Here is a 27,878-nt window from a genome sequence, read left to right as displayed (position 1 = left end):
TTTAAAAACTAAAAACAATTAGCATTTCAACTTATTTTAATGTTTTTATTCACTAATCGGGTGCACACTTGACAAACTACGAAAGCAGAATGAATAACACGTACGATCAACAACATAAAAAATACAAACTATTCTCAGCATACATTTTACAGAAGTGGCAGGGGAGTTTGCCTGTGATGCCGTATCTGGGTGACTGATCTGATACTGTCTCATCCTCCTGTATTCAGTCCTCTCCTTCCTTCAGCCCTCCGAAAACAGCCGTGGGGACACTCTTCTGTTCCAGCTGCACCTCTGTGGGGGGGGGCAGTCAGAACACAGCTTTAGATCACCACCTGCTCTACAACAGCAACCTACTCCCATCTAAAGTTCACAGCTCGCCAGACCAGCCCAAAAGACCTCAAAAGTACTGAGATAACTTCCCAAATGGAACTTGTCTATTTTTTTTTTTTATAAAGCTTTAATTAAGAGGTAGGACGGGGTCTAGGCTCGGATATGGTGAGTCTTCAAGCCGTCTGTTTCTATGTGAATGTTCTGTAGCTTTTCTGCCCCCTGGTGGAATTGAAACTCACCATCTGGGCCCTGGTCTTCATCACCATCCTCCTCATCATCGTCATCAATATCAATCTCGTCAGGGTTGGCCTGTTTGGCCAGTTCAGCCAACTCGCTGCGAGACGTGTCACTCCTAAACAAACACACACATTAAAACTGGTATTTAAAGACTCCTACATCTTTGTATTCACTTCATAACCTAATGTGTTTTTATAAAAATACAAAAACCATTATGACCGGACATTATGTGCTCAATGGAAATGGAAAGGATGCTAAATGAATGGAGGAATGCACAGATTAATGTCAGACCTGACGAACAGGATCTTCTCCTTGATTTTGGGTTTGTCCATTTCAGCCTCGACAGCCAGCTGTTGGGCCTGCTGTTCCAGGAGCTTCATATCGTCCACACCCATCTGGCCCGGGGCAAGGTCTGAGACTGGACCCAACGACAGGACAACGTAGTTACACATTGACATACTAACACTAGCCTTAACACTGAACCCCATCTGGCCCATGGCAAGGTCTGAGACTGGACCCAATGACAGGACAACGTAGTTACACATTGACACACTAACTCTAGCCTTAACACTGAACCCCATCTGGCCCAAGGCAAGGTCTGAGACTGGACCCAATGACAGGACAACATAGTTACACACTGACACACTAACATTAGCCTTAACACTGAACCCCATCTGGCCCAAGGCAAGGTCTGAGACTGGACCCAATGACAGGACAACATAGTTACACATTGACACACTAACACTAGCCTTAACACTGAACCCCATCTGGCCCAAGCCAAGGTCTGAGACTGGACCCAATAACAGGACAACATAGTTACACATTGACACACTAACACTAGCCTTAACACTGAACCCCATCTGGCCCGGGGAAAGGTCTGAGATTGTGTGTGTGTTCTTACTGGTGCCGGAGGCGTTGGTGGTGGCCTTCATCATCTGTGAAGACATGAAGTTGACCTGCGTATTGTACGTGGCCTGGACACTGCGCTTGATCCTGAGCATCTCACGGATCGTGTCTTCGTTGCCGTGACGGATCTCAAACTCCTTCCATGTCTGCCAGAACGTGGCCGTCATCTGGGTGGGGGAATCAGGGAAGATAGTTGGCAATAAAAAAAAATAAGAGATACTGATTTAGTTTTACGATTGAACAATTTATCTTTTTGATAAAGATTATTTAATTCCTTAATTCTGTCCTGTTTGCAATTTTTTTTTACATTTACATTTACTTTTGCAATGTAACTATGATAAAAAAGCTAAATTAAATATTTAAAGAAATTAAAATAAAATCCAAAAAAGTAATATATTAGTTTTGAATAAAAATACATTAAATGTAATTGCCCTCTATTTCCGCCAAACTTAGTAAAACCAGGAAGTATGGTGTGGATGTGTCCATTAAAAAACATCGCCCCTGTCAAAGTTTCAAAATTTTTGACTACAGTGTTTTCATGAAGACGACCTGGGGTGGGAGGTCGTGGTGCATCGGCTCACCCTTGGGTCACAGATCTGGGAGCAGTAGGAGTAGATGGCCCGGGCACGGTCGATCTCACCCAGTTTGCTCTCCATGTCAGCGAAGCGCAGACACATGTCCCGGGAGTGTTCATCTGGAAGGACCTGGAGGAACATCGTAGTTACTAAAATAAATACCAATCATGTGATTTACGTAGACTACTGAGATGCACCTGTGTGTGTGTGTCATCCGTACCTCGATGGCCTTCTGGTAGATGGCTCTCGTGTAGGTGACTCCATAGATCTCGGCGGCCCTCTTGATGTAGATGTTGAACATTTGATGGCGCTCCGTGTCATCCACAGCCTGCGTGGCCCTCTCGTACACTGCCATGGCATGACGGGCCAAGCCAAACTCCTCCTCCAGCTTGGCATACAGCAGGTAGATGGCTGTCAATCACAACCGACAGTCAACTTATCGTCCGGCACTAGTGGTAACAGTAGGGGTGTCAACCCTGGTTTCCTAGTTACACTGGTGGTAACAGTAGGGGTGTCAACCCTGGTGTCCTGCTTACCTTTGCCCTCATATCATCATGACCACATCATCATACATTATTATGTCTAAAATGTTTGCATTAATTGTAAGACAAAGACAACGAACAGCCTAGTAATTAATTAACCCACTTTTCAGACTGCTATGCCACCCACAGACTAACATTTCTCAGAGCTCTGGACTAACAATGTTACCTGGAGCCTTGTCTTCACTCTACAACAATCCCCACAGACGAGCATCGGACATCTGGACACACCAGTGCCCCTGACCATCGCGTCACTTACTCTTGGCGAACTTGGCCGGGCAGCCGTCCAGCGCCTGTTCGAACAGGTCACGGGCCCTCTCTAGCTTCTTGCCCCCATAGCGGTCAATGAACTTAGTGAGGTAGGTGTTCCAGATGTCGTAGACATTGGGCCACCTGAAGAGGGCGATGCCACGCTCGTACGCCTGCGGGGAGAACACACAGCCCACGAGGGGGTTTGAAAATGGCCAGGACTGTGGACGCCAGGGTAACGGGAGGGTCAGGTTCAGTAGGACTGTCATCAATAGCAACGACCTGGGAGCGATTAGCATGAACCGCCTTGCTCAGGGACTGAACGACAAATTTGTCTCCTTGCCAGTTTGGGGACTCGATTTATCAGCCTTCCGGTAACTGGCCAGAGTATATAACCACTAGGCAACCCTGCCGCCCTCAGACATGTGTTGAAGGGCTAAGGAGTGGGCAGACTCACCTTAAAGCTCTCCTCAAAGTAGTTGTGCTCCTCCAGGAACATGGCATAGTTGATGATGATCTGGGGTGTGGCGATGCGCAGGTCAATGATGCGGTCGTACACCGCCTTGGTAGACTGACGGAAAAAAGGGACAGAAATACAGCCACGGGTTGTTGTTCACCATTGATTGGTTGCCGTCGATGTCCGGCGGTAGTTACATGTGTTCTTGGTGCCTAAAACGCGCCAATCCTTGTTCACAAGATGCATCAGAGAAAAGCAGCTAATCGAATGCATTGAACCAACCGCACAAAGCTAAACAATATGAGGTGAAACCCGGCATGAAGGGGCCAGTGACGTCAATACCTGGAAGGTCCCCAAACTCTCCTCCAGGTCGGCCAGCATGGACCACACCTTCAGGGACTTGTACACTCTGTTCTGCACCGGCTCGGAAACATCAAAGTACTCAGCCTTCTTGGACGGGATGGCTGTGGCTTTCTACGCATTGGGCAGGAAAGTGAGGGGAAAGTTAGAGTCTGCATGGCAACACCTGAGGTAAGACGGGGTGTTGGGGGGCACTAATGGAAGTTATAAGACATTATAAACAGGCATAATAGTCACGCACGCAGCCAGTAGGAGCAGATTGAAACGCATTAGAAATATCCTAGAGGAAAAGGCAGACGTATTTGGGGGGTTCTGCCAGTCTCACCCTCAGAATGCGCAGAGCCTGGTCATAGTTCTCGTGGCGCAGTTCCATCTCGCCATGTTCACACCACACGGCAGCCAGGTCGTCAACCTGCTTGTAGTTCACTTTGGTGGCCTTTTCAAAGATGGTCCGCGCCTGACGGAAAAGAGAATAAAAACACAGATACAAAGAGAACATGATTTTAACGTTTAAGTTATTTTGTTGAGACATTTATAAGGTGCTTTCTTCTTTCATCAACAGTTTACTAGTATTTCTGGAGCGCCTAAGGTCAATGCTGGGTCAACGCTGACTGGCTAACGTAAGTTCTGGCTACTATTGGAAGATATTCCTGTAACTTCCTGGTTTAAAAAAAAAAAAAAAAAAAAAGATCACAATGTTCAAGAAACTATTTGAGTTAGACACCAACATTTACAAATGTTGACGAGCAACCTTTCACTGCCTTACTAATGATTTACTATGATGGAGTATATCTACAATGTTAATCCCCTAATCAGATAGTAGTACGCCTGACTATGCGTTTTCAAATATCAAAGCAGTACTTCACTAGGCAGTACTTCACGTAGAATGGAAAAAAAGTCTAAACCCAATATATATATATATATATATATATATATATATTCAGTTCCCCACTCACGTCGTCCAGCTGATCGTTCTCCTCGTAGAACTTGGCGAAGGAGACCCAAAGGGAGTGGGGTTTCCCTGTGGCCTTCATCGGGTCCACGGTCTGAACCGCCTCCGTGTACGTGTTGATGATCTGAAGACAAGATTACAGACAGACGGATCAGAGCACAGACTCTTGACTTATTCCTGTGCGCTTGACAGGGCGAATACATTTTCACCCTGAGGTGAGGGAACATCTCAGAGTAGGACTGCGTAATCCAGGATCAGAGCCTCTTGGTCCATGACAAACATGGATGTGCTGATCAAGAACCGGTCCTGGATCAGCACGTCTACTCAGAGAGGCTCGCTGGATCGAGGCAGGCCCCGTCCCGGTTCCTCGACCCACCTGCCGCGGGTTCCCATCGTACAGTTTGACGCGCTTGTGCCACTCGTGGACGTTATGGGGGTTCTGTCTCAGAAGCACACTGTTCAGAAGCAGGGGCCTGCGGGCAATCAGCTGCTCAAAGCGGGCCAGACGCAGCTCCAGGTCCATGTCATCTGAGAGGGTTAGGAGACACGGGTTCAGAACAACAACACAGGCCACTTTTGTTTTGTGTTTACAGGTTATTCCGGTTGAGATCAAATCGGAAACTATTTCAAGCTCAAGCTAGGCATACGACCTAGGAGCGTCGCCTAAACATCCCCTTAAAGGGTTGTTATCTTGAGTCACAGTTAAGAGCTCCAAACATAGTCTGTGATGGTCAAAAGACTTGTTATCAAATGTCAAAGCTCCAAACCTAGACTGTGATGGTCAAAAGGCTCGTTATCAAACATCAAAGCTCCAAACCTAGACTGTGATGGTCAAAAGGCTCGTTATCAAACATCAAAGCTCCAAACCTAGACTGTGATGGTCAAATGGCTCGTTATCAAACATCAAAGCTCCAAACCTAGACTGTGATGGTCAAAAGGCTCGTTATCAAACATCAAAGCTCCAAACCTAGACTGTGATGGTCAAAAGGCTCGTTATCAAACATCAAAGCTCCAAACCTAGACTGTGTTGGTCAAAAGGCTCGTTATCAAACATCAAAGCTCCAAACCTAGACTGTGATGGTCAAAAGGCTCGTTATCAAACATCAAAGCTCCAAACCTAGACTGTGATGGTCAAAAGGCTCGTTATCAAACATCAAAGCTCCAAACCTAGACTGTGATGGTCAAAAGGCTCGTTATCAAACATCAAAGCTCCAAACCTAGACTGTGATGGTCAAAAGGCTCGTTATCAAACATCAAAGCTCCAAACCTAGACTGTGATGGTCAAAAGGCTCGTTATCAAACATCAAAGCTCCAAACCTAGACTGTGATGGTCAAAAGGCTCGTTATCAAACATCAAAGCTCCAAACCTAGACTGTGATGGTCAAAAGGCTCGTTATCAAACATCAAAGCTCCAAACCTAGACTGTGATGGTCAACCCCCGCGGAACCCGCGAGCCCACACACAAGCATTTAGCTGCTGTAAACTGTGAATGGGATTTTTAAATAGGTTGTAGCCAAGATGGAGAACCCAGTACCACAGCCAGTCCAGGAGTCGATTTCCCCTGATCAAATTCTGAGACTCTAGCTGACCCTGAAGAAGACAAACAGAATGACACCCCCCCCCACCGTCTTCATCTTTGCCCATCTCCGAGGTGGTCTCCATCTTGGCAGCGATCATGCTCTCCTCAAACTGGGCGTAGCTGTCGAACACTTGGGTGAAATCCCTCACCGTCACCACCGTCAAGATGGCCTCCTCGTACACGTCCCGGGCCTAGGAGAGACACCGCACAGGAAGTCACGTTAGCGAGTGCTTTAAAGGCCCGTTAACACGCCGCAAAGTGTCTTGGCATGTATCACAGTCACAGTGCGGCAATGTGGTGGCAAGATTCAATATGACCCTGTATTTATACAGAATTCCAAATGACCATGACACATGAAGATGTCCAAATTGGACCACAATGTTGTTGAGCTCTGGTCCAAGGCGTTTCCACATGATCCCTGGCCCGGTACCTTTTCAAAGTGGCCACTGCGGATGTAATAGTCCGCCAGGGAGCACCAGAGTTTGCCCAGCTGGTCCGTGAAGCGGGTGAGGCCTCCGCGGATGATGGCGCCGACATTCAGGGAGGTCACCTTGTCTGGGTTCTGGGAGATCAGGTCACACAGCTCGTGCCATAGCTGTTCACCATCAAGCCCGCCACGATTGCAAATGAAGCAGAAAATGTTAGATTTATCGATCCACTAGATTACGAGTCTTGAGAAATTTTTAGATGACCAGTCAGTTGTCAATTTATCCAGGAATGGATGACATGCAGGGAAAAAAGCATTGTGGCATGTTGAGGTCAGACATGATATACCTGGTAGTTGGACTTGCCCTCCTTGGACACAAAGCTCTCATCGTTGACCACGGCTGCTAGGCGCACTGCTGCTTCGTCTAACTTGCCGCAGGAACGCAGATAGTCTATGTACTCCTCCGCATTCTCCGGGGACAGCTGGGGTAGAAAAGTACAAAGCTGAGGTGGGACCACAGAACTCCTACTGTATCCTTGAAGTTTCACAGCTATAGAGCAAAAATTGCAAACTGCCATGGAAAGAGTAGCATCCTTGGAAACCGCGATGGTGGACACAGAGCGCAAGCTTGCAGAGCTGAGGAATGTGAATAAGACAAATGTTCTCTTCTCCATCACCCTGGGAGAGCCAGAGAAAGCCACCGGCCCATTCTCAAAGGCCAACAATGATCTATAGAATGGTCTCCACCAGCGTCGGCAGGGCCCTACAGCCCCGCCACAGGCGTGTTTACAGTGCCCATTGAGGGGTTCTACTACTTCAGCTTCTTCTATCACGCCGGTGGAGAGTTGGACGCCAACCTGATCATGTACAAGAATGGAGAACGAATGGCTGTCACATAAATCCAGCACTGACACGGCAGACAATGGGTCCAATGCAATCATTTTACAGCTGGAGTAGGGAGATCAGGTCTACATACAGCTAATGGCCAGTGCACACGCGTGGAACTCCTTTAATGGTTTCCTGCTCAGCCAACTGCGTGCGCAGACACACACCCACCTGTAGCCATATTGAGGTTCTCAGGTGAACAACACATTGGTTGGTAACACAGCAGTCTTTACCAGACCTACTGTTTATGTTAGTAATGTCTTGTTTTATTTTTTACTTTCAGATTCAGATTTTTTTTTAAATTATAAATTAGGACCAGGGGCAAAAAAAGAAGAGAGAAAAATATGCATCCTATTCTCTAGGACCTTTAACTCTAAATTACCTGACACAAATGCATTGACGTAACATAAATATTATGTAATATATATATATATATTACGGGGGCGGTGACCTCTTACCTTGAGGTACCTACGATAGACGCGGATGGCGGTCTCCGGCAGGGGCAGGTTCCGGGCAAAGCGAAGGTACAGGGGCCAGATGCGGGGGTGCTGAGTGACAGGCAGGGCTCGGAGCGCTCTGTCAAACGTGCGTCTGCTTCTGGTGATCTTACACTGAGACACCAGGAACTGACAGTAGTCCAGCCAGATCCTCGGCATCTTAGGCAGCCCGGGGAAGAACACGTTACAGAAGATACTAAAAACATCACACAAAAAAACTCCCCGTCTTAAACAGGAAAATCCGGTCACCTTATCATTCGTCTAAAAAACCTCCCGGCTGGCATCCACTTCCCAAATTAATTTCTGCACACCTGAATCCCACTTTGATTGGGATTTGCAGAAAAATATCAAAGGCGAGGTGAGGTCACTTTTAGATAACTTTTCTTTTTAAACATTGTTTTTGGAGGAGCTCAACAGGTTGATCATGAGATCGTAGTGGTCCCTTAACAGTCAGGCTAACAATTGGCCACAGACATTCCCCAAGTGGGCAGGGGTATTTCCTATGGATAGGGGATGAGAGGGTGAACCAAATGTGTAGGTTTATAAGAATTACCTTGTGCATGAAGACCAGTGCCCTTTCATGGCAGTTGTTGACCTCCTCATAGGCTGGCTCCGTGATGCACTTCCCTTTGACCTGTTTCCGTCTCTCTCTCAGGTAGTTGTACCACAACTTGTAACTGCAAGGTCACACAAACAATCTGTGAACACGTAGCCATGACGATCAGCAAAGCCCAGAGGAACCTCTTGGTGTCTTCTCAGGGACCCCCAGAGGTCCAACAATTTGATTGCAGCTCTGAACAAGCAAAACTGATTCATTAATAAAAGCCTTGATTTTTAGCCAATGGGTCTAATCAGATCAGCCAGCTCTGGAATTAATCAAATACATGGAATGGCTAGACAGGTCCCTGGAGAGAACTATAAATACCATGGGCCAAGCCCTAAACCTCTAAGTCCTGGACTAAATACGATACTCAATACAGAACCTCAATTGGTTATAAGTCTATGACAAAATGAGTCTATAGAAAAACCAGACCATATTCTAGGCTGCTTTTAAGGTTCGTTTGAATTTGGGAAACAGGTCCTAACGGAGGAAATGTCCCTGACTCTAGTTACACACACAGACTGCTTATAGCAGTGGGGAACATCACAGAATTTCCCATGAACCTGTAGCAGTGTATTTTTCCCCAATCATAGTCCTGTGGTGTGACAAGTGGAAACATTTTGAGACAAAAAGAAAAGAATGAATGCCCTCCTTTGGGTCCACGTGAACTGGACTGGGAATTGCTCGGTGTAGACGGGATACGATCGTTAGAGAAACCGTTTCAACCAGAGTTCATATGGGACAATTTCAGGTTTGCTTAATTTAAACAAACGTTTCTGCTACAGAGCACAGTCGGCATTATGAACACACAGCTGGTGTAGTTACGTAAGAAATGTTTCCTCTACCTGCCAGGGAGCTCTTTGAGCGCTCGTTCATAGATCATGTTGAGAATGGACTTGGCGCCGTTCTGTTTGAACTCGATGTAGCGCATCCAGCACTTGACCGAATACGGATTCCTGATGATCTCCTCCTCGTAAGGCAGGTCATCTTCTTCCTGAGAAAGCCAGCCACCCAAAACGGTCAACAAGATGCTTTGCCTTCGCTGTGGTTTGAACAACGTTGCACTAACGAGTTGTTTTAGTAAAAGGCTACGTACAGTATGAGGTAATACATGCTACAGACTACTGATAGTGTACATTATCTCAGGAAGCAAGTATCTAGATAGGTGTTATTGTCAGAAATATGATTTTACTGACTTCGTTTATGTTCGTAATGTTTTGACAGAAGCTGCAAGTCAACGTTTGTCTTGACTGGCTGGCTAACTGGTAGCTAATGCCGGTGCATTCAAATCTAGAGGCGATGCTTCGAGAAGGCCGCAAACATATTACAGCATGCTAAAAAAACAATTGTACTATACATCAAAAGAATACACAAATTGAAGAAAAAAACTTACAAACATGACTTCCGATTTCCCATTAAGAGACGGCATTTTTGTTTTTAAAACCCGCAGCTCCAGAAGTTCCTAAAAATGTCTGTATTATTGTTGCAAAACTTCCTGGCTCCTCCAACGTGTTCCGAACGTAAAATAAACCCCGCCCTTTTGGAAATATCATTGGTTAGTAAAACGGTCACACAACAGAATGTCCAATCATTTGCCAAATATACAAAATCTTATTTTTATCCCTCCAGCCCAGGAGGTGGCGAGCTAATCGCAAGACATATATATTCTGGCACCGCTATTGGCCAAAACTGAAGGTGAAAGGTTTCCAAATGCCACGTCAATCAAAACACATACAACAGTCTAGCTAGCGTTAGCAGCTTCATTAAAATGTCTAAAATCCAATTGTTGAGAGTGTTTTTCAACCAGCGTTTAACAGCAGCTGCTGAGGAGATATTTGGGGCTGTTGAAAAAACAATAGCAGAGTACCAGGAAGAAGTCTGCCGTTCGAAAGAGGTGAACGACCGTCTGCAGAGGCAGCTAGAGATCGCACTGAAATCACCAGATATACATAACGATAACACGACAGGTTTGTAGCATTTATACGTGTATGTTGACATAAATATAAGCTATTCAACAATCTTTTGAAATACTATTTGAGAATAACATATTTATTGCTGAATTAGATATTTTGTATAAGTTATTTCAACGATGCGATGGGCTAAGTAAGTAGTTGAATTTAGTTTTTTTTTCTCCCCTTTCCAGACATCCAGCAGTTATCGCTCACTGTCTTCGAAGAGGGTGGCCATCCCGAGCAACAGCGTTGTGAGGAGAAGTGGAGCCCCGGTCTGAGTCGAGAAGACCCAGAAGAGCCTGCACATATTAAAGAGGAACAACAGGAGCAACTGCGGAGCAACCAGGAGGAGACGTTTCATGTTGAGTACATCAGTAGTAAAGACTGTGTTAGCAGTGACTATGGTCACATGAAAGACACTTGTCCACCCTCACATCTGTACCTAATACAAAATGAGGAATATGGACAGGACATAGCAAGCACCTCTTCAGAACAGATTAAAACAGAGCCTGATGGAGGCTATGGATTTTCAGACCCAACCAGTGACCCTCGGCTCCTCTCCGCAGTAAACCCAGGCGGCTTTCCGAGCCCGACGGAATTCAGCGAAGGTGTCAGTGTAAAGGAAAAAGAACCCTGGGTAAGGTTGAAGCCACTCAAATCAAAGAGAGCCCAGAAATCAACAACAGGGCAGAAGTCCGGTGGCATCTGGAAGAATGGAAGGAAATTCACAGAGTTACTGCCCCATTTGGACCCAAACGGCCAAACCCTTCCAGCTCCCTGCTGGTGCGGCCTGTGTGGGGAGAAATTTGACTCTGTGGTGTTTTTAATAAAACACACGCAAGAACACCCGGATGACCCCGGCCCAGATTGTCTCTGCGGTGTGTGTGGAAAACATTTAGAGTCCCGATTAACTCTCACGGAACATTTGCAGACACACATGAAAAACCTATTCTGTCACTTCTGTGGTCAGTGTTTCAACTGGACCAGCAATCTAAAACGGCACATGATGATCCACACCGGAGAGAGACCGTATCGGTGTGGCGACTGTGGCAAAGGCTTCAGGTCCAGCGATTGTCTGACGAAGCACCGGAGGATTCACACCGGGGACAAACCGTTTCCCTGCCCCGTTTGTCGCCGCGGTTTCAACAGGCGTGATAACCTGAAAGTGCACATGAGGATTCACACAGGGGAGAGACCGTACATTTGCCCTGAATGCTATAAATGTTTTGCCACATTGACCTCGCTGAATAAACACCAGACGATGCACAACGAGGAACGACCCTATGCCTGCACTGACTGTGGCACACGCTTCAAAGCGCTCGAATCCCAAAAAAGGCACATGAAGAGTGTTCACAACAAGAAGGAGAATACAACATGACACACTGGTGTGAAAGATGATTGATACACGTTGTTTTCTTTAAATGCTATATTTGAGAGGGAAGATGAGGGAGAGGGTTTTTGCAGAAGTAGCGGTGGGTCAGATTTGCACCGGTGCTTCTGTGTTCCATAGGCACTGCCGGCAGCGGCTTAGACCACTGGACCACCCTAGCCCTAGAGGAACATTCTAAACATACTGTAACTACCCCTGGATAGGAGGCAGAGTCCTTCTGGAGAAACCACTGCTAAGTCTGTGGAATCGGTGCGCTAGTTAGATACTTGTCCATTCATGGAATTCATTTGCAAACTGAAAGAAAGCACCAAAGTTTCTTTACGTAACCGTGGTTCTATTAAGCAGCTCATTCTGTACTTTGAGTGCCAAGCTATGTTAAAAAAATTATAATACACTCAGTGATACATTCAATTGGCTGCTGGGCTGATGAGAGGGCTATACTACGAAGGGAGTTCAACCTACTCAGTCTTAACTCTGGGTTATCAATGAAAGTCAGGGTTGACAAACTCAGATTGCCTAAATTGGTGTTAAATGGTACTACAACGGTGATTAAGGTGTTTGTTAGTTGAATGTGTGTTAACTTAATTGGAGTTTGTGTGCGTTTGCCGAAAAGGGGCACGCTCGGTAACGCTGGCTGTTTTTGCACAATGGCTCGTCCTCCCTATTCTTCCCCCGGAAGAATTAACGTTTATAATGTAAGGATATGAGGACTTTAAAGAAAGGTTAACGGCCAAATCTAACACTGTGGCGGCCAACAAGGCCAGGGAGGTTTTTTTGGCAGCACATTGCCGACCTTGTGGAAGCAGTGTTCTTGTCATATGTTCTCTATTTGGGCTTACAGACTCTTCTTTTATTTGTAGTATGATTGAGATGTAAGGACAAGTAAAATAGTCTATCTTAATATGTGAAAACCATTAGGATAATTCAGTTACGACCTACACATGGGCTACACCTCTGAAATTGACCCTTTGAATTTCATGCTACCTGTATGAATTTCATGATCAAATACCTTAAGATTAATGCTGTGAAATGACTTCCTATTGACATACCCACCATCATGTTCTCCCAGGTGCGCTCTAATGGGGATATGTGTACAGTCATTCACACAATCACTCTTGGGATTCCTATGGAGAAAAACAAATGTGTGTGTGTAGGCTAGGCCCAGCCTATGCATTTTAAGAATAGACAAAGTATTTTGTTTTAATTATTTGCGATCGCATTAAAAGCATACTTGATCTTTAGAACGCTTAAATGGGAACACCACAAATGCATCAAGCAGTTTAGTGAGAGCAAGTAGACTACCACCTTGCGAACTGCACGCCATAGCCTACTGTATTCTTGCTCAGATGTTCAGCATCACCAATGGAATACATGAAATGTCAGCTGGCAAAATATCACAAAGCAAGGTTCAACAGTTAGGGCATTAGCCTACTCCGGCTAGTGGCATTGGAGACGTCTGGCCCTAGAAGCCTGCAAATATACAGAATTCAATTAGATGTGAATCATTATTAGAGAACATCACCGGGGTAACCTAGAGTTACACGGCCTCTAAACACCTTCACCTTCAGAGTATGGCTCCCACAATCCGTGCGACAATGATGATTGGGTCTTCCAAATGTGCAAGCCTTTTTGTGGGTAGAAGGGCAGTGCTTATGTTGGGTAACATCAAATTAAACATGAAGATAACCTGTTTGGAGCAGTTTAGAGATGCAGCGTAAATTGCCATGACAGTAAACCTCGGGTAAAACATATCCATCTTTCCTTGTACGGGTTTATAAGGAAGTTACACCAGACATCACCAAGTTACTCCAGAAGTTACCTTGATAAGGTAACCTTGATAAGGTTGAGTTTGCACCTTGATGTTCAAACTCAACCACATGTACATGGATTGATTCCTAAGGTTGACCTGGTGTGATGGGACTTTAAATAATCTTCTCAACATGCAGAATAAAGATTTTTGTCTTCAAACTAGTCATTCATTAGTGTGCTGTGTTTTCCATTGGTCATTTATGAGACTGATAAACTGGAGACTGAACTGAGGATATTGCAATTTTCCAAACATTGTGTACAACGACACACACCCCTACCCATGTCTACAATAATATTAAAAAAAAAAAAAAAATTCAGCAATAGCTTTTCAATCATCTTCATTTTATTAGATATCTATTAACAAGAAATACACTGAAAATGTGTTCAAAACATGAGTTTTAATGTATTTCTAGCTTTCTCTGGTGGCAGAGGAAGGACTGTATTTTTTCTCTTTCCCTGGCTTCCATTTTGGGGAACGGCATAGCTTGACGTAGTCGCTCTCTGAGCTGCAGCATTTCCAGTCACTTCATCCCCAGACTGCTCTACTGGAGCAACTTTATACTGCCCCAATGGTGGGCAGCTGGGTAGGGTTTAAAGATCCACTCTGGGTTCATGATCATCCATGTGAATTCTCCAGAAAAAAACAGGGTTTCTTTTCAGGGTGACATCACATTTTGAGGACAATGTTTTTAGAGGAGCTTGGCAGCTGCAATGGGGTGATCATACAAAAACAACCTTGCATATCATGAGACACTTGCAAGAGATAAGATATTTGTAAACTGATTTTCCAGATACTTCCCTTGCAATCGTGGTGGACATCTTCAAAGACAAACACAAGGAAACACTTGAGGCTTACCTGGAATGAACCCAATGCTCACAATTAATTCACAAGTTGACAAGCAAAAACATCAATAACAAACAACAATGAATAATTAAAAAATATGAATAAAATAGTCATAAGCTAACTAATAAAAACAATCTGCAGCTCGACCCTTCACATCACCCACTATCTTCTCTTGCCTCCATCCTTTCGGTCTTTCCCCCCACCCCCCTTTCCCTGACACTTTCCTTGCCCTCTCCCAAACTCCCTCACCATCCTGAGACCCTTCTGGAGCTGAGCTGTGTGCACCCTCCTTATCAGGGAGAAGTAGTCTTCCTCTGGGCTAATAGGGCTGGTCACGGGAGGTGCACGGCTGGGGGACCGACGCTTCTGTGGTATCTTATTAGGAGGTAATGGTCTAAGATAAGGATCTCTGTACGCTTTGCTGTGAGGTGAAGTTGCTCTGGAGCATGGCTCTCTGGATCCTAGGGTGGGTTTAGGAGAGGAGTGTCTGGAGTGAGGATCTCGAGATCCTCCAGTGGGTTTAGGTGAAGAGTGTCTGGGGCGAGGATCTCCAGATCCTCCACTGGCTTTAGGTGAGGAGTGTCTGGATCGAGGGTCTCTAGATCTTCTGGTGGGTTTAGGAGAAGAGTGTCTGGATTGAGGGTCTCTGGAACCTCCGGCTGGATTACAAGTGGTTGGTCTGGAGTGTGGGTCTCTGGATCCTCCGACGAGCTTAGGAGAAGAGTTCCTGGATTTGGCCAGTCTATAGGAAGCCTGGTGACGGGAGGGTCCAGAGAGGAAGTCCTCCTTGGGGACCAGGTTAAAGTTGAGGGAAAATGGTTTGCCTGGGCTGTGGGTAAGAGGGACCACCACAGTCTCTCCTGGAGGTCCCAGGGTAAGAACCATTTCTGGGAAGGAGCATGGAAGTTGGTTGTTGGCCTTCCATCCCTGATTAACATAAACAAAAAGCTAATTCTTAAGCAAATAATTGTGTATTTACAGCTCTATAATATTATTTAATTGGCTTAATGTTTGTCTTTATGCAAGTTCTTTCTGTTAGCTAAAAAATTATTTGCCAAAAGTGTTATATGGGAATTCCTGTATTAACACACTGTAACAAAGAAAAATACCACTGAAAAACATTTGGCATTTAATGTGTCAGTCACTTTATGTCAGGAAACTTTCAAGATACAGAACAATATGAATAACGAAAATGTCACTGCATGTATGGTTCTGATTTTGGGAAAAGGTAGTATTAGGGAACAATAGTGTAAGGAAAGAGTATACTTACTGACGAGTCAAACTTTATCTGAAGCACAGTGAATATGCTAGACCAACCCTCTCCTGGGGACCCCCCAGCCATTCCATCTATTCGATGTATCCCAGAGCTAGCACACCTGAATCAACGTATTAACTAATTAACAAGCCCTTACCTGTCGAATCAGATGGCTGGGGGGTCCCCAGGAGAGGGTTGAAGACCTCTGCGCTAGACATTTTGGGCTGGTATTTTTATTTAACATACCTATTAGCTAACAGTGTACTTGTGGACCGCATCACACAGACCACCCTAAGTCTGTACCCAGTAATGTCATATGACCTTCCGCTTAAAACAACTCCAATACTGACATGAATAAGCTTACCTGTTCTGGGGTGAAACTTATGGTCATGGTCAACGTTACCTTCAGGGAGAAATATATCACAGGTCAGTGAAATACATTAGGATAGTTACATTTGGAAAACATAAATACATTTTTTCGAGCTCACCTGTTGCATGACGTATTGACAAAACACAAACCTAATTGAATAGCTCTTAAAACGTCAGTTTTCAGGGTTATAGTTAAAAAAACAAAGTTTTTAAATTATATGAATTTACTTGAGCTGGATGATTCTGTATGGTCTGGTTGTCAGAGTTTGGACCAAAGGAGGATGATCTGGGTGGAGGTCTCTGTGGGACTGGAGGTTCAGGCAAGGCCTGGGTGGGAGAGGTTGGTGCGGTGTAAACCTTCTTTGGTGTTTCAGGGGTGCCTTCAATCAGGATAATCTGCGGTGGTGAACCCCTTCGGGGATGCTCTGTCTTGAAGCCCTGAGAGAACAGAGGGTGTATGAAATCATTGATCAATGCTGTAGCTTTCTGCCCCAAGGCTTTAGGTTTTTAACTAATCAGATCAACACTGAGGCTTTTTAACCAATCAGATGAACTATCAGGCTTTCAAACCAATCTGAGCTGCCTGTGCAAACACAGCCAGTCTGACGGTGAATTCTAGATTATTGGCAAGTTCTAAACCAGCTGCCAGCCCAGCTCCTACACCAGTGCCTGTGAGAGGATGTGACAGGTTAATTAAACTCTTATTTCTTCATTTCGCCTTCTTGAGAACCAAGTTATAAAAAAGACACTCGTATGTAAATCAACAGTGGATAAACTGTCATTCTTTTTTTGTACTGGTCCTCCAGGGAATAGGATCCATAACCCAGGTTTTACAAGTGTCATGCTCTTACCAAATAAACTAAAAGGGACAATAGCCACTCCTGACAATTTTGTTTACACCCGTCCAATCACTTTATAGAGAGGTGCTTTAGTAGTAGGGTCTTAAATGTGTAGGCCTCACTGGGCTGAGGGTTGATTTGAAAGTCAGGTCAAGGCCTATGTGGATCCTACCGGGGCAGCCTTTGGTTGTTCTTCCTCTGGAGTCTTTGGCTGTCCTGCCAGGTTAGCGTTTGTTTGCAATTCTGGGGCAGCCTTTGGTTGTACCTCCTTGGGAGTCTTTGGTTTTCCTTCCTCTGCAGCCTTTGGTTGTCGATCAGGGGCAGCCTCATCCTGAGGCCCATGGATACCTGGGGATGAAGGAAGGGTTGCTCGCTGGTCGTCAAGCCGATGGCCCTGGGTGTTGGCCAGCAAGTTAAAGAACCATTCAACTTCTTCATCTATCAGATAGGGAGAGATAGGGGGAGGAACATGCAGAGAAAGAGAGAGTGGAAGAGGGACATATAATAGAATAATAGTGGTGACTTGGGGGGTATCTGACCTGACAGTATAACAGTGGTGAGTTGGTGGGTAACTGACCTGACAGTATTGCAGTGATGAGTTTGGGGGTAACTGACCTGACAGTATAATAGTGGTGAGTTTGGGGGTAACTGACTTGACAGTATAGTAGTGGTGAGTTTGGGGGTAACTGACTTGACAGTATAGTAGTGATGAGTTTGGGGGTAACTGACCTGACAGTATAGTAGTGGTGAGTTTGGGGGTAACTGACCTGACAGTATAATAGTGGTGAGTTGGTGGGTAACTGACCTGACAGTATAGTAGTGATGAGTTTGGGGGTAACTGACCTGACAGTATAATAGAGGTGAGTTTGGGGGTAACTGACCTGACAGTATAATAGTGGTGAGTTTGGGGGTAACTGACTTGACAGTATAGTAGTGATGAGTTTGGGGGTAACTGACCTGACAGTATAGTAGTGGTGAGTTTGGGGGTAACTGACTTGACAGTATAGTAGTGATGAGTTTGGGGGTAACTGACCTGACAGTATAGTAGTGATGAGTTTGGGGGTAACTGACCTGACAGTATAATAGTGATGAGTTTGGGGGTAACTGACTTGACAGTATAATAGTGATGAGTTTGGGGGTAACTGACCTGACAGTATAGTAGTGGTGAGTTTGGGGGTAACTGACTTGACAGTATAGTAGTGATGAGTTTGGGGGTAACTGACCTGACAGTATAGTGGTGGTGAGTTTGGGGGTAGATGTAGTGGTCCCAGTGGGCTCCAAGGTGCAGCGTTGCTCGTCCATACGACCACTTTGAGCATGTCTGACCATAGCAAGGAAATCCTCCTGCTGTGTTGGTCCAATCTCCTATGGAGGACAAGATACAGATACCAAGTGTGTTTTGATCGGCAACATAACCAATATCCCTCTCTCAGCTATGAGTTAAAGGTAATGGTGATGTAATCACTTTTGAAGTCTGACTGACCTGCATGGGGACTGGGGTGAGGGACACACACCTCCGGCCATTCCTAGGGAGGGAGACATTGTCAGATGTCCCTCTGGAGAGGTCCACACCAGCAGGAGAAGGGGAACTCAAACCGTGGAGGATCAGGGGGGCAGAACACCTTTGTTCATCCATCCTGGACCCCTTAGAGAAACAAGACATTCCTAATATCATTTCATATACATGAATAATATCATTGTGAATGTTTTCATCGTTTGGTAACCCTGCATGTTAAAGTGTGATGGCAAATACAGTGTGCGTCCTAAAGGCCATATTCCATGTTGTTCACTACTTTTGTCCTAACACATTTACATACTGTATTTTCGTCAAGATTTATTCATGTTTTTACCACCCCAATTGTGTAGGTTGATACATTCTTCATTACAAAGTGAAAAATTCACCAATTGTTTTTATTTTTATAATGTAACGGTCATCACGCTACAATTAGCATTTCCAGATCTAAGACCTACCTGGACCCTGGCCACCAAGTAATACAGATTGTCTGATTCCTGGTCGGCCTTGGTTTCACTAACTCCATTGTTGGGTAAAGAAGGGTTGGTCTGGCCAAGGTTCAGGAAACAGCGTTGCTCATCCATACGACCGCTTTGGGCACGACTGACCATGATGAGGAACATGTCCTGCTCAACGGTTGACTCCTGATTACACCGAAACCAGCGGGGGAGATTGAATTGTTAAATATTTTAGAAAATGAGCATGCCCGTGTCGCAGCACGTCACACTCACATGGGTCCAAGTCCGTGAGATAAATCATTGAGGTAAATCTCTCATATTAATCTGTGAGATTATTTTGTGAGATTAAGATTAATCTGTGAGATATGTCAATTCTCACTTAGGTAGGTGTGGAATGCAGTTGTGAACTCTCAAAAATGTTTACATCTATAGTCAGTAAGTTAGTTAGTAAGTTAATTGTTAGTTGGTTCGTAAGTATTGCTATGGAAAATATTAAGTAGTATAGGTCTTAAGAGAATGCCCCTAACTAAATTTTTTTTTGCATCTATAGTTAGTAAGTTGGTTGTTATTAATTTAGTTAGTTAGTAAGTTAGTTAGTATTGTAGTGAACAGGATTAGGCAGTTTAGGTCAGCAGAATGCCCCTGACGGCACCACCATTTCATCACTCCATCATCAGGTAACTAGGGATGATAACACTATGTGGCTAATCAGGGATGATCATACCATGTTGGTAATTAGGGATGATCATACCATGTCGGAAATCAGGGATGATCATACCATGTGGGAAATCAGGGATGATCATACAATGTGGGTATTCAGGGTTGATGCCAGTATGTGATTAGTGTTATCATAATCTAGTAATTCAGTTAGGGTTGACTCTGAAAACAGGTTCCAGGATGATAGCTGTAGGGACTGAGCTGGACAATAAAAAAATTAAAATAACAATCCAAGTATTAGATTCAAAAGGCATTTATCTGAGCAGTAAGTGTTTATTTGCTAAAAATAAAACACTACATCAGGTTGAAGAAACCCCAAAAAACATTGATACAACATCAAGCAACAAAAACCTGTTAGTATTCTAAAAGACCTTTTTTAATTGACTTTCTTGACTATTTTAAGTGGTCCTGTGAATTTATTCGTCCAAGCTTCTTGCAGAATGTCTATTGACATTAGCTTATTTTGGTTTTTGTCTTTGTCTTGAGGTTGTTCTTGAGGTCTGGGCTCTGAGGTTGTAAGTTGAATTCGGACTCAACGCTCTATAAGACATTCTGCCACTGGTTGTTCATGCTTTATGGTCTTTCACATACTGCAGTCTCTTCTGCTAGTTGCCTTTCTTTAGAATGGTGAGTGACAAAACCATTTGTTGTAAGTAACGGTGCCAGATGCCCAAACCCCAACTAGATTTCCTTTTGTCCCTCAAGGAAATGACTTTAATGTACTGTTCATCAGATAAAGACAGCTTTTTATGTCTTCGGTTTGCCAAGTTTCTTCCAATTTATTGTTATCTTATAACTATCTGACAAGATATTCATTACCTATTGGACAACATTTCTTTAACTTTTTATAGTATTCATCCTGTTTTTTTATAAATTTAGTTATATTGCAAGTAAATAAACAATTACTGCGCAGATAAAGAGCTTTTTGCCTGAGACCTTTGCACAATAGAATATTTTTGTAATGCAGGCTTTTGTATTTATTTATGTCTCCAACTGAACAAAAAAAATCTGCTTGGGCTTGTTGACCAATTAGGGAGTCCGGGCAGATTATGACCGACGATGATGTATAGACAGGGTTTGTATGGTAACCAACCTCAGGCCTCTCTTTATCTAATCCAGTGGAAAAGGAAGTTGATTTAGTCAGCTTCCTACTGGACTGGGTCTTCCTGGAGGTAGCAGCAATGCTCCAGGGACTCAGGAAGCTCTCCTCTACTTGCTCCATCCCCGGCATCGAGGGTAGGGCCATTCTCTGGTCGTCCAGGCGACGACCCTGGCAGCTGGCTAGGAGTTTAAAGAACTTCTCAGAATCTGGTCCTGGGGGAAGGAGAGATGGAGGGAAAAACAATGGGAGAGGCAAATTTACGGGGGAATCTGTGTGAAGAGCACCGTCTGGAAAATCCATTGGCATGGAATGGAACACAACTTAGTGTGCAGTTAAAATTTGGTAAAATATTTTTTCTTCCCTCAACTTGATCAAAAATGTTTTGGAGTTGGATCAAAAGACTAAGCAAATATTATCTTAATTGTTTGGCGATGGATCAGAAGCCCAGGCATAACAAGACAATAAGGGCCTTCTGCAATGCCAAAAACAACAATTCATTCCAATTAGAAAATGTCTCACAAATCCTAAAATCAGTCATTGAACCCATTGCCCTTTCTACTGGGTATCCTCTTACCAACCAAGAATTCACAAAGGGGGATGAACACCCAATTGAGAGTTTGCCTGAAGAACTTTGCAAAATAATGCAGAACTGAATTAGGAGTACACCCACTAATTATCTAAACAATTAAAGGCACTGTTGAAATTCACACCCACCTAAAGGTAAGGAGTTCTGGTCCAGGATACAGCGCTGCTCGTCCATGCGTCCACTTTGGGCGCGACTTATCATGATGAGGAACTTCTCCTGCTCCAGTGTTTCTGCTTCCTGTTCAGACCAATACCAGTAACACAAATTGCAGCAAGTAGTTATTCACATTTACGTTATTTAGCACAAGCTCTTATCCAGGAGGACAGACCTCCGTTTTCATACATTTTTGATCTGTTTCCCTTTGGCAATTCAACCCACAACCCTGGCCTTGTAAGCATCGTGATTGTACCAAGAATTGATTGATTGTAAGCGTTAATTGATTACCTTTGTCCTATAGCCTATAATAGTCATTATCATACACAAATGGTGGCTGATATCCTAGAGTTTCTGACAAGCAACTGACCAGTTGTTCTCCTGAGCAGGTAAGGGGGGGAAATCGGCCACTCCTATAAGTGTCAAATTATTGAGACATTGCTAAAATGACTCCTTCCATACTTGGGAGAGCGACTGGGAGGAGGTGGGAGAGGCTGGTGTGAAGTGTGAATTCTGGAGTGTCCCAGGTGCCCCTTCAGTCCGGGGGGTCTGGGTTTCAGTAGACTGGTCTACAGCCATCCTGAACACCTGGACAGGTAAGAAGACAATCAGTGTTTTGGTCCGCATTCTCTTGGGATTATAGCTCATTTCTATTTATTTAAGAGCATTTTCATGTTTAACATCTTTAAGCGTATAACTTTTATAGCTACTTTTATATATTGTGTATGTTGTACACCGATCAGCCACAACATTATGACCACCTGCCTACTATTGTGTTTGTCCCCCTTTGCTGCCAAAACAGCCCTGACCCATTGAGACATTGACTCCACTAGACCTCTGAAGGTGTGCTGTGATATCTGACACCATGAGGTTAGCAGCAGATCTTTTAGGTCCTGTACGTTGCCAGGTGGGGCCTCCATGGATCGGACCTGTTTGTCCAGCACATCCCACAGATGCTCGATTGGATTGAGATCTGGGGAATTTGGAGGCCAAGTGAACCCCTTGAACTCGTTGTGTTCCTCAAACCATTCCTGAAAATGTTTTGCTTTGTGGCAGGGTGCATTATCCTGCTGAAAGAGGCCAATGCCATCAAGGAATACCATTGACATGAAAGAGTGCACATGGTCTGCAACAATGTTCAGGGAGGTGGTACGTGTCAAAGTAACATCCACAAGGCAGGACCCTAGGTTTCCCAGCAGAACATTGCCCAAAGCATCACACTGCCTCTGCCAGCTTGCTTTCTTCCCATAGTGCATCCTGGTGACGTGTGTTCTCAAGTAAGTGATGCACACGCACCCGGGCATCTGCGTGATGTAAAAGAAAACATGATTCATCAGACCAGGCCACCTTTTTCATTGCTCCGTGGTCCAGTTCTGATGCTCCTGTGCCCATTGTTGCCGCATTCAGCAGTGGACAGGGGTCAGCATAGGCACCCTGACTGGTCTGCGGCTACGCAGCCCCATATGCAACAAACTACAATGCATTGTGTGTTCTGACACCTTTCTATCAGTAGCAGCATTATTTTTTTCAGCAATTTGAGCTACAATAGCTTGTCTAGCCTTTGCTCCCCACGTGCATCAATGAGCCTTGGCCGCCCATGACCCTGTCACCGGTTCACCGCTTTTCATTCCTTGGACCACTTTTGATAGGTACTCACCACTGCAGACTGGGAACACCCCACAAAGGCTGTAGTTTTGGAGATGCTCTGACCCAGTCATCTAGCCATCACAATTTCCCTTGTCATAGTTGCTCAGATCCTTACGCTTGCCCATCAGTCAAATTTATTTATAAAGCCCTTTTCACATCAACAGTTGACACTAAGTTCTTTTACAAAACACCCAGCCTGAAACCCCAAGGAGCAAACAACAGTAGTGTTGAATTTCAGTGGCTATGAAAAACTCCTTAAGAAGGCTGATATTTAGGAAAATATCTAAAGAGAAACCAGGCTCAGAGGGGTGACCAGTCCTCTTCTGGCTGTGCCAGGTGAACATATTTAGAGTACAAATTGTAATAATGAATAAATGCATATGAGTCTTGAGTCTGTTTAAACCTAGTCCAGGTCTGCAACAATTTTCATGGTCTACAACAATGCTAACACATCAACTTTGAGGACAGAATGTTCCCTTGCTGCCTAATATATCCCACCCTCTGATCGGTGTTATGGCTGATCGGTGTATGTTGTGTATGTCTTGGTTAAACGTGGATATTTTAGTCATTTACCAGACTTGGCGTACTATATCACCAATAAAGGATGTACCTGTATCCCTGGCAACACAGGAAGTGCCGGTTGTTGGTTGTTACAGCGACGACTCTGAGTATTGGCCAGGAGTCGGAGGAGGTGGTCAGCTTTTGGACCTGTGCAATCAGAACAGGAGTCACCGTTCAGCCACCGTTTATTCCACGTAGTTTTATTTCACAACTCTGAAATACATACACTACATGGCCAAAAGCATGGAGACAGCCGGCCATTACGCCTTGGCTCTGTGAGTTTGCATGTCTACCAATTCGTGGCTGGGCAGTTGTTGATCCTAGATGCTTCCACTTCAGAATTTTAGCACTTACAGTTGACTTGGGCAGATCTAGTAGGGCAGAATTTTCAGGAACTGACTGACAAAGGTGGCATTGTCCTGCCAATATTTGTTTATGGAGGTTTCATTGCTATGTGCTGGACTTTATGCACCTGTGTGCAATGGGTGTGGCTGAAAGACCTGAACTCAATTACTTGTTAGGGTTTCAACATACGCTCTATTTTTAGTAATTCATTTTCATGTTGTTCTATCCCTAAGCAAGGAAGTCAACTGCTCCCAGGTCGTTGCTGAAAATGTATCTTGTTGTGTGTCTTGTTGGGTGTGCCTCTACCAGCTTGGACAGAAGAGTAGTGGTAAGTTTGGGTCACTGAACTGACAGCATAGTGGATGTGAGTTGGAGGGTAACTGAACTGACAGTTTAGTAGTGGTGAGTTTGGGGGTAACTGACCTGTCAATATAGTTGTGATGAGTTGGGGGGTAACTTATTGGAAAGTTTAGTAGTGGTGAGTTTGGGGGGTAACTGATCTGACAGTATAGTAGTGGTGAGTTGAGGGGTAATTGACTTAACAGTATAGTAGTGGTGAGTTTGGGGGTAACTGACCTGACAGTATAATAGTGGTGAGTTTGGGGGTAACTGACCTGACAGTATAGTAGTGGTGAGTTTGGGGGTAACTGACCTGACAGTATAGTAGTGGTGAGTTTGGGGGTAACTGACCTGACTGTATAGTAGTGGTGAGTTTTGGGGTAACTGACCTGACAGTATAGTAGTGGTGAGTTTGGGGGTAACTGACTTGACAGTATAGTAGTGGTGAGTTTGGGGGTAACTGACCTGACAGTATAGTAGTGGTGAGCTTGGGGGTAACTGACCTGACAGTATAGTAGTGGTGAGCTTGGGGGTAACTGACCTGACAGTATAGTAGTGGTGAGTTTGGGGGTAACTGACCTGACAGTATAGTAGTGGTGAGCTTGGGGGTAACTGACCTGACAGTATAGTAGTGGTGAGTTTGGGGGTAGATGTAGTGGTCCCAGTGGGCTCCAAGGTGCAGCGCTGCTCGTCCATACGACAACTTTGGGCTTGACTGATCATAGCGAGGAAACAGTCCTGCTCAGCTTCTGTTCCCTTTGGCACCAATAATAATTAGTTGATGGAGGAATTTTACTTTCATTGTGAGTAGGTGGTAGACCAGGACCTGTTACAGTTCTCCCAGAACAGAAGTGCTAATCCCCATTTTAGTTATTTAGCAGATTTTATCCATAATGACTTTTAGTTAATGTGACACAACCCAGCAACACCAATCACATTTGTAGGAATTTTTCAAGACAGGAGTTTCTCAAATAATAGGCATGAACTCATAGAACTGCTGCCCTAGCCTTAAGGGAAATTAGTTTCCACCTTAGGGTTGCCAGGACAGGAAAGAGTTTTGGCTCTGAAGAGTGGAGCTGCCCCTCCCCCCCCCACCATCAAGGTGGGATGGCCAACAGACCAGAGGTGGCAGGAGAAAGTTTAAGCAGGGATGTAAGGTTTGAGCATTGCCTGAAGGTCATCACCTGATACAGAATAGTTTTTTCATTTTTAGAGCCTGCACAAGGGAGCCGTGCAATTCAATTAAATAATAAATACATTTGTCACTGACAAATAAACAAACAATAATAAGCCTCAGGAGCAAAACGTACAGATTATAGTTGGTTAAAAACTACACAAAAGAGCCTGAAGAGTTCAAGAACAAAGTGTTAAGGACCAATGAGATAAAAAGTAACCTGCACCACAGTGATGGAAAGAAAAAGACAATTAAGAACTGCCGATAATTCAAAGCAGACCATCTTATCTGTGAAACATGGTGGAGGATGACTCATGGCTTGGGAATGTATGGTTGCCACCAGAATAGGCTCACTTGCCTTCATTGAAGTTCAGGTTTAAAAAAACATTTTGTCTACTCAGCAACAACCAAATGCCTCTGAACTCATTGGATAGTGCTTCATCTTGCAGCAAAACAATGACTCAGTCCTGGTATAGAATCACCACGGAAGATAAGATTCATCTTCACCAGGGAAAATGTCTGATAATAGGATTGAATCCTTCAGAAAGCCATTCCATGCCTGTTATTCTGTGCAAATAGTTTTGGTACCCAAATGAGGGGACTATAACAAAACATGCTATATACTTCGTAAATTGTTCCTCCGACACGGATTAAGTGTCAGATTAAAGGACTTCAACCCAACAGTCATTTCAAATCCAAAGTGCATTTACATGTTCACGAAATTGTAATTATTCAAATTTCTTTTGAAGTTCATAATGCTAAGTCTGTGTCTCTGTAGAAGATGCAAAAACCTTGGAGGCCAAGCACTCTTATAGAGAAGCTAATAAAATGAACATAGTCTATCCAGTTGACAAAGCAAATAATGACAATATTCGGTCAGTATAGAATACAAAGCTTGTCATCACATACCTGAACTCATTCAACCACACTGGAAATGAATAACAGTAAACATATTGAAAAACAATTTCACATGGTGCCATTATCCTGATGTAAAAAAGAACACGTTGTAATTTTAGGTGTATTTTGATGGAAAATGTATATTGTCTTTTCAGAATTACATACCAACATGATACTGTAACCTCCCGTCTGCATATCTACCTCAGCAGCTGTCATCAGGCAGAACACCAGAAATCACAAAACATTCGACTCACTACCTCCGACAGTAGAAAATAGGGTGAAAAAAAATGTAAGCACAATATCCACACGCGTTTTTCCAAGCTTTCATAATGGTAGCACCAAAGCCTTAAAAAGTGGGATGTGGATAGATCAAATGCTTTTAAATGTTCTTCCTAAACCTATATAGTATTTAAGTGTGCCTCATTGTGTCCCAGCCACCGCCCCCCCACACCGTCTGTATTATCGGCATCTGTAATCCCAGATGAAAATATATAAATATCTAGCTAATCCTTTAAACAGTGAAGGATGATGTTTTCATTGTTGGTTCACTGTGTGCTTGCATTAACATCACACATTATCCAATGAATGTTTGTGCTTTGTGGAGAACAGGAAATGATCCCCAACAGGTTGGCGATGTGCCATGCTGCAGGTTAGGATAGCTAATAGAAGTGTGGTTACCAGACGGTTCACCGTTTTCTTAGTGTCAATTAATTCTAGTCATCATTAAATGACCTACAGTATATTTGAGCGCCACTTGGAATCCCCTGAAGTGGTTAGCTTCCGAAGGTCTAGCAACACACAACGCTTCTCTCAAAACTAAATACTGTCTCATTCAAGTGATTGAGAAACAAAATGATAGTGTATTTATTTATAATATAAAACAATGGAATTTCATAAAGTCCTTGGCAATAAGTGGATTTTGAATATGGACGGTACCGGGAATCAAACGTTGCCTGCTCCATCAGCTGTGCTACAGATGACAATAGTAAATAGCACACCCCACCACTAATACCAGATTACGGGCCTGTTATATAACCACTGTGTATAATGAAAAGCTGTACAAGACTGAAGCATACACTGCATGCGTTGTTAAAGTGAGACAAATATTTACTATAGACTGCTATAACACAGTTTAAAGAGGTATGACAGTAGGCATAAGTTATTACCACCCCTAAATGTTTAGAAACAAGGCAATGCAGCTCATCTCCTACAGAACACCATCACTGGTGGTAGCATCATGTTATGGGGATGATTTTCATTAGATTGAGGGCTAGGTAGAGTTAAGTACAGGAAAGAGACCTTGGACTTGGGAGGTTACCTTGCAGTAAGGACAA

General features: G+C 44.1%; 3 protein-coding genes across 6 annotated transcripts; 1 reads left to right on the top strand and 2 right to left on the bottom strand.

Moving 5' to 3' along the window:
* Window positions 1-31: 31 nt before the first annotated feature.
* Window positions 32-10,104, bottom strand: xab2 (XPA binding protein 2). The gene is made up of 19 exons (XM_010892520.4): window positions 9,988-10,104; window positions 9,440-9,588; window positions 8,547-8,670; window positions 7,955-8,152; window positions 6,959-7,093; window positions 6,615-6,779; window positions 6,231-6,375; window positions 4,982-5,133; window positions 4,610-4,729; window positions 3,979-4,110; window positions 3,636-3,767; window positions 3,294-3,407; window positions 2,847-3,009; window positions 2,269-2,459; window positions 2,055-2,177; window positions 1,469-1,640; window positions 859-985; window positions 570-682; window positions 32-291 (listed from the first exon to the last, which is right to left on the bottom strand). The coding sequence occupies exons 1-19, from the start codon at window positions 10,021-10,023 to the stop codon at window positions 224-226; spliced, it is 2,559 nt and encodes an 852-aa protein (XP_010890822.1). The 5' UTR covers window positions 10,024-10,104; the 3' UTR covers window positions 32-223.
* Window positions 9,582-13,907, top strand: LOC105023374 (zinc finger protein 81-like). The gene is made up of 2 exons (XM_010892521.3): window positions 9,582-10,561; window positions 10,738-13,907. Exons 1-2 carry the CDS (start codon window positions 10,363-10,365, stop codon window positions 11,922-11,924), a joined length of 1,386 nt encoding a protein of 461 aa, XP_010890823.1. The 5' UTR covers window positions 9,582-10,362; the 3' UTR covers window positions 11,925-13,907.
* Window positions 13,908-14,070: 163 nt separating this feature from the next.
* LOC105023376 (pollen-specific leucine-rich repeat extensin-like protein 1) lies at window positions 14,071-26,906 on the bottom strand. Of its 4 annotated transcripts, none has more exons than XM_010892522.3 (13): window positions 26,710-26,906; window positions 25,091-25,229; window positions 23,839-23,936; window positions 22,044-22,169; window positions 21,557-21,665; window positions 20,834-21,054; window positions 19,024-19,209; window positions 18,536-18,697; window positions 18,276-18,417; window positions 17,225-17,490; window positions 16,442-16,651; window positions 16,209-16,247; window positions 14,071-15,516 (listed from the first exon to the last, which is right to left on the bottom strand). In XM_010892522.3, the coding sequence occupies exons 1-13, from the start codon at window positions 26,758-26,760 to the stop codon at window positions 14,752-14,754; spliced, it is 2,514 nt and encodes an 837-aa protein (XP_010890824.2). In that variant the 5' UTR covers window positions 26,761-26,906; the 3' UTR covers window positions 14,071-14,751. The 4 variants fall into 4 exon arrangements, with proteins under 4 accessions (XP_010890824.2, XP_034150847.1, XP_034150848.1 ...); XM_034294956.1 differs by having other exon boundaries at window positions 17,225-17,400; XM_034294957.1 differs by having other exon boundaries at window positions 25,091-25,188.
* Between the last annotated feature and the right edge of the window lie 972 nt (window positions 26,907-27,878).

Source organism: Esox lucius, chromosome 11, assembly GCF_011004845.1.
Source record: "Esox lucius isolate fEsoLuc1 chromosome 11, fEsoLuc1.pri, whole genome shotgun sequence".
Taxonomy (NCBI): Eukaryota; Metazoa; Chordata; class Actinopteri; order Esociformes; family Esocidae; genus Esox; species Esox lucius.
The sequence above is the reverse complement of the archived record's forward strand: the minus strand, read 5'-3'. Positions and strand labels throughout refer to the sequence as shown.